General features: G+C 47.7%; 1 protein-coding gene across 6 annotated transcripts in view; it reads right to left on the reverse strand.

Moving 5' to 3' along the window:
* Window positions 1–1,155: 1,155 nt before the first annotated feature.
* LOC102498323 (phosphorylase b kinase gamma catalytic chain, liver/testis isoform) overlaps window positions 1,156–5,532 on the reverse strand; it is a 13,852-nt gene continuing 9,475 nt past the window's right edge. For all 6 annotated transcript variants that reach the window (XM_027771714.1, XM_027771713.1, XM_027771715.1 and 3 more), the window contains 4 exons: window positions 2,275–2,365; window positions 2,022–2,175; window positions 1,825–1,950; window positions 1,156–1,727 (listed from right to left, as the gene is read on the reverse strand). In XM_027771714.1, coding sequence (XP_027627515.1) covers window positions 1,434–1,727; window positions 1,825–1,950; window positions 2,022–2,175; window positions 2,275–2,365 — 665 coding nt within the window. In that variant the 3' untranslated portion in view covers window positions 1,156–1,433. The remainder of the gene's footprint in view (window positions 1,728–1,824; window positions 1,951–2,021; window positions 2,176–2,274; window positions 2,366–5,532) is intronic.

Genomic DNA, 5,532 nt, shown 5'->3' on the forward strand with positions numbered 1-5,532 from the left:
CCCCCAGCTCCAGGAGGGATAGCCATGCCACAATCCCTTCTCCTCCATTCTCCTCTCAGGATCTGAGGCACATATACATGCACCCGGGTGTTGAGTTTCAAGCTGCTGGGACTTGAACCATGGTAAACTACATGGGAGTCCACCGACATAACCATTACGCCATCTGCTGGTCCCAAATAAATAATTCTTAAAAAAGAAAAAGAAAGTCAATGACATTAACAGCCAGCACATATTTGCGATACTGTACACCAGGCCCTGGTTCCCCGCCACCAAGAGATTTTTACTATAGGGTGTGTGCATTTGCCAGATAGATAGACAGAGACAGAAAGTGAGAAATCATCCCCAAGGGATGATGGCCACACCCCACAACCCATTCTCCATTCTTCTCAGGGCATGCATGTGCACACATGCCCAGTGTAAGTTTGAAGTCTAGGACTCAAGTGGCAGTCAACCATGTAGGAGTACAGAGCTTCAACCACTACACCATCTACTGGCCCCCACGCCCTGTTTTAAGCATAGTTTATGTAACTATTTAATACTCCTATCAACACCATATGCTAGGTGTTAATTCTATCTACACTGTACGTGATGATACTCAGGCAAAGAAACGTTAAATAACCTGCTTGGGATCACACAGTACCAATTAGCATTTGTTTCAGAAATGTTGGCAAAGCTACTGCCACTTTTAGATGAAACTGTGTCTCATCCAACGGCTGGCTGCCACTTTTTAAGTTGAAGCAGCATTGCCACCTGTGTAGTCCCGAGAGGTACCTTAGGGCCTGTGTTCATGCATCTAGTGACAACCCCTTATGCCTAGACAGTCTCTCTCCTGACCTCCTGCTTCTTTCCTTTGTCTACAGGCCAGGTCGGACTCCTCAGAACCTACATCAAGACTCAGTTAAACAAGGAGCTGGGACAGATCCAACAGCTGGTTGAGGAGCGACTCAAGGCCAGTGAGGAAAGGCTCAATAGTAAACTGACTGCCCTAGAACAGCCCTTCCAGCTACCTCCACACAAAGGCAAGAACAAGACTAAGTAATACCCAGTATTTTCCCCAATAAAGGCCTGGGCCAGAATGGCCCCATCCCCGCACCTCCTCCTGTGTACCTTCTGGGCTTTCCTGCCAAAGCCAGACACCAGACACAGCGCACCAGCTCTCCCTGGCGTGTAGCAGATTTTATTTCATATGCAGCACAAGCAATGCTGATAAAGCCAGGCATGGCATTCGCAGTGGCTCCTTTCCACCCCAGCTCTGATCTCAGAGCCCTGGCCAGCGGGGGTAGGTATACAGGGCTGGTATTTATGATAGATGCATGATCGGTGGTGGGCCTACCTAGGCAGGGGCGCCTGAGGCGAGAGCCCAGAGGGACTGGAATGACCAAAGCCCTCCTCCTAGAGGGAGTTGCTTTCTGAGATTGTGCAGAGCTAAGGTCCTAGCCCAGCACCATTGCAGCCTCATCCTCGGTGATAGTAGCTGAGTCCCCTTCTTCTTCGGGTCCAATACTGGGAAGAGGCCCAGGAGGCTGGTGCTGGAAGAGGGCTGCCCGATTCTGTTGCTCACCCTTTTTGACCCAGTGCCCATATAGCCGGAAAGCACAGTTGTCGATGAGGCGTCGCACTGGCCGCAGGGCATAAGGGTCCCTCAACAGTGCACTCTTAGTCAGTGGTCGTACACGGTGGGTGCTTAAGGCCACTCGTCCAGCAGCCAGCACTGTCCACACTGCCACCTGGGAAGAAGACTAATGTGAGCTCCAGTGGAACATCTAGCATAGAACAAAGATCATGGGACACAGGCACAGGCCTGACCCTGTCTCTTAGGCTTACCCGGAACCGCTGGCGGGGGGTGAGGTTCCAGGGTTGGCTGCCTTCACAACGCTCAAAGAAGGGATGTTGTAAGGCCTGTTCAGCTGTCAAACGCTCCTCAGGGTCCACTTGCAGCAGCTTTGAAATCTAGGAGAAACCCAGAGAATGAGGAGCAGCTCTTGAGCCTTGCCCACTGTCCTCTCACGGTCCCAGCTCACCAGGTCTTTGACGGTGTTTGAACGGTCATCCCATTCAGGTGAACTAAATTGGTACTGGCCCTCCATGATCATGCGTAACATCAGGATCTGGCGCCGGTGCCAGAATGGAGGTGAGCCAGCTAGGAGTGTGAACAAGATCACCCCACAAGCCCAACTGAGAAAAAAAGACTAGAGTCAGGCAAGACTAGGTAATGGGCAAATATACTGAAGTACAGTAAATACAGGCGGGGGTGGAGGGAAACCAGAAACTCACAGGTCGACCTCCTTGCCGTAGCCTGGGTGGGTTTCATCCATGGAGCATTTAAGAATCTCTGGTGCTAGATACCCTGGTGTTCCACACAGCTCTGGAGGGAGAGGGTCAGTATTGAGAGAATGCCACCATCCCCCCCTCCAGGGCCCTTAACACCAGATCTCTGCTGGAGCCTCTTCAACACTACCTGGGCTTCCAGTGTTCCCATTCTGCTCCTATCTGCCTTCTCGTGAATCTCAGTACCAGACACTATCCCAGCTGAACAATTCAAATGCCACAGGTACAACATGTTGGCTCTCCTAGGCTAACATGGTTTTGGATTGACTTTAGGGTTCTACATCACAGTATTATTTGCCTCCTCTAACCCTCCAGTCAAGCCAAATACCTATTCTCACACAACTTAGCACATTTTTCCATATGGAACATACATATGGGAAACAGAACTTAAGTTTTTCTGCCCTTTCTGCCAAACCTATTCCTCCTCCTATAATCTCTATTCTAGTTAGTGGAACACAATTCAGGGGCAGCAAATGAAAATAAGGGATTTCTGGGGCCAGCAGGTGGTGTGGCGGTTAAAGCACTGGACTCCCACAGGGCTTATGGGTTCAAGTCCCAGACCTGGTAGCTTGCTTTCTCTCTGTGTCTCTCTTGTAAACACACATGCCCTATAGCAAATTAAAAAATAATAATAAATAAAATTTAATTCAATTATATATGTTTTTTTTTTTGTTTTTTTTTTTTTAACCAGAAAGGGACTGAGCAAGACAGAGAAAGTGAGAAAGCAAGCTGACAGGTCCAGGACTCGAACTGTGGTCAGCCACATGAGAGTTCAATGCCCTTAACCTCCATGCACCTGCTGGCCCCAATATATGGGATTTTTAAAGCATATACTGGGAAGTCTCTTTTTAAAACTTTTCCAGGGCCAGCAGGTAACACGGAGGTTAAGGCAGTGAATCCCATATTGCCAATTACATGATTCAAATCCTGAACCCAGTGGCTTGAACATCACTACAGGTGCATGGGCATTCAGCCCAAATTCCTGAGAGTAGACAGGAGGAGATGGGATTGTGGTGTAGCCATCCCCATGGGAGCTGAGTTCTCTCTCTATTTTTCTCTGGTGAGTACATGTGCCCTACTGCAAAAAAAGAAAAAAGAAAAAAAATAATAATAAACTCTTTCCTGATTTCTCATCATGGCATCAGGAACAAGTCTAGACGCCTACAACTCAGAGCCCTCCATGAATTGATACAAGTCTATTATTTTTAGTTTGTCCTGCCACCTTGGGCGCCTAGCAATTTCTAAACTATGTTCCATGACACACTTCCAGAAGATTTTAATAGACAGGAAATAATAGATGAGTCTCTTGGAAATTTTTTTTTTAAGAGAGAGATTTTTGCTATAGGGTCCATGCATTCACCAGAGACAGAGAGAGAGAGAGAGAGAGAGAAACTGAGAAACCACCCCCAAGGGGGATAGCCATGCCACAATCCCGTCTCCATTTTTCTCTAGGAATCTTGGGCATGCACGCACACACACATATCCAGCCTGAGTTTTAAGCTACCAGGTCTGACACTCAAACTGCAGTCCCCTACATGAGAGTCCAGCAACATAACCATTATGCCATCTGTTGGTCGCAGAAATCCATTCTTATATCAGGTATTTAATAAATATAGCACACATATTAGCCACAGTGGTGAATGAAATGTGCCCTTACTGAGCTCATGGTCTACAAGAAAGCAATGACAAATAATAGGTATGTGTGCCGTGAATGGAGAGGAATAAAAACAAATAGCTTGGGACCTAACTAACCTGACCTGTTCAAAGTAACATCTGAATTACCCAAGCTAAGGGACAAAGACACAGTGGGTAGTGGCAAAGATGACTCCAGAAAGGAGAAAGATATATGAGGGGACTTCAAAAAGTTTGTGAGAAAATGGAATTAAAGTTTATTTTGGTGCAAATAGTTTTGAATGCTTTTTTTTTTTTTTTGAAGAGGTTTTTTTGCTATAGGGCATGTGTGATCACCAGACAGACAGAGACAGAGAGACAGAAAGCGAGAAATCACCCCCCACAAGGGGGATGGCCACACCGCAATCCCTTCTCCTCCATTCTCCTCTCAGGATCTTGGGCACGTGCACACTCGTGCCCAGCGTGAGTTGTTTTTTTTTTTTGAGAGGTTTTCGCTATAGGGCGCGTGCGCTTGCCAGACAGACAGAGAGAGACATAGAGACAGAAAGCGAGAAATCACCCCCGCAGGGGGGATGGTCACGCTGCAATCCCTTCTCCTCCATTCTCCTCTCGGGATCTTGGGCACACACACACACACACACACACACACACCCCCGGCATGAGTTTTAAGCCACCGGGTCCAGAACGCAAACCGCGATCGACTACATGGGAGTCCAGTGACATAGCCATTATGCTAACTGCTGGCCCCAATGCATTTTTTTTAATAAGATGCATTTTCCTTGAATGTTTTCAAGACCCCTTGAATTTGGAAGCCCAAAGGGAAATAAAGTACAGCATCCATAAATTAAGTAACTCAACAGATTAAGAACATGAGCGGGGCCAGCTGGTGGTATCTGGTGGTTAATGTGGCTGGAGATTCCACATGCCTGACTGCTTGGTTCTTGTCCTAGACCCAGCAGCTTGAAAAATACAGTGGCATGGGGCTAGCAGGTGGTGTGGTGGTTAGGGGTGCTGGACTCCCACATGCCGGACCATGGTTCGAGTGCTGAACCTGGCAGCTTGCCTTCTCACTGTCTCTCTGCCCCACCCCCTGCCCCATCCCTGCACCCTGACCCTTATCTGGTCAAAAAATAAATACAGTTAAATAATTTAAAAAAAAAAGCACAGTGGCTTAGGTGCATGTGTATGCATGCCCAAAACCAAAATCCCAAGAGGAGAAAGGATCGCAGCATGGCCATCCTTCCTAGGGGGTGCTTTCTCATTCTCTTTCTCTCTCTTTGGTACACATGTCCTATATAACAAACTTTTTTTTTTTGAGAGGTTTTTGCTATAGGGCGCTTGCACTTGCCAGAGTAAGAGACAGAAAGTGAGAAATCACCCCCCCAGGTGGGATGGCCACACCACAATCCCTTCTCCATTCTCCTCTCGGGATCTTGGGCACACACGCGCACGTGCCCGGCTTGAGTTTAAGCTGCCGGGTCCAGGACTTGAATTGCAGTTGACTACACGGGAGTCCAGCAACATAGCCACTATGCTAACTGCTAGTCCACAAATTTTTTTTTCAAGGATTAT

The sequence above is a fragment of the Tupaia chinensis genome, unplaced genomic scaffold (genome assembly GCF_000334495.1).
Source record: "Tupaia chinensis unplaced genomic scaffold, TupChi_1.0 Scaffold000231_1, whole genome shotgun sequence".
Taxonomy (NCBI): domain Eukaryota; kingdom Metazoa; phylum Chordata; class Mammalia; order Scandentia; family Tupaiidae; genus Tupaia; species Tupaia belangeri.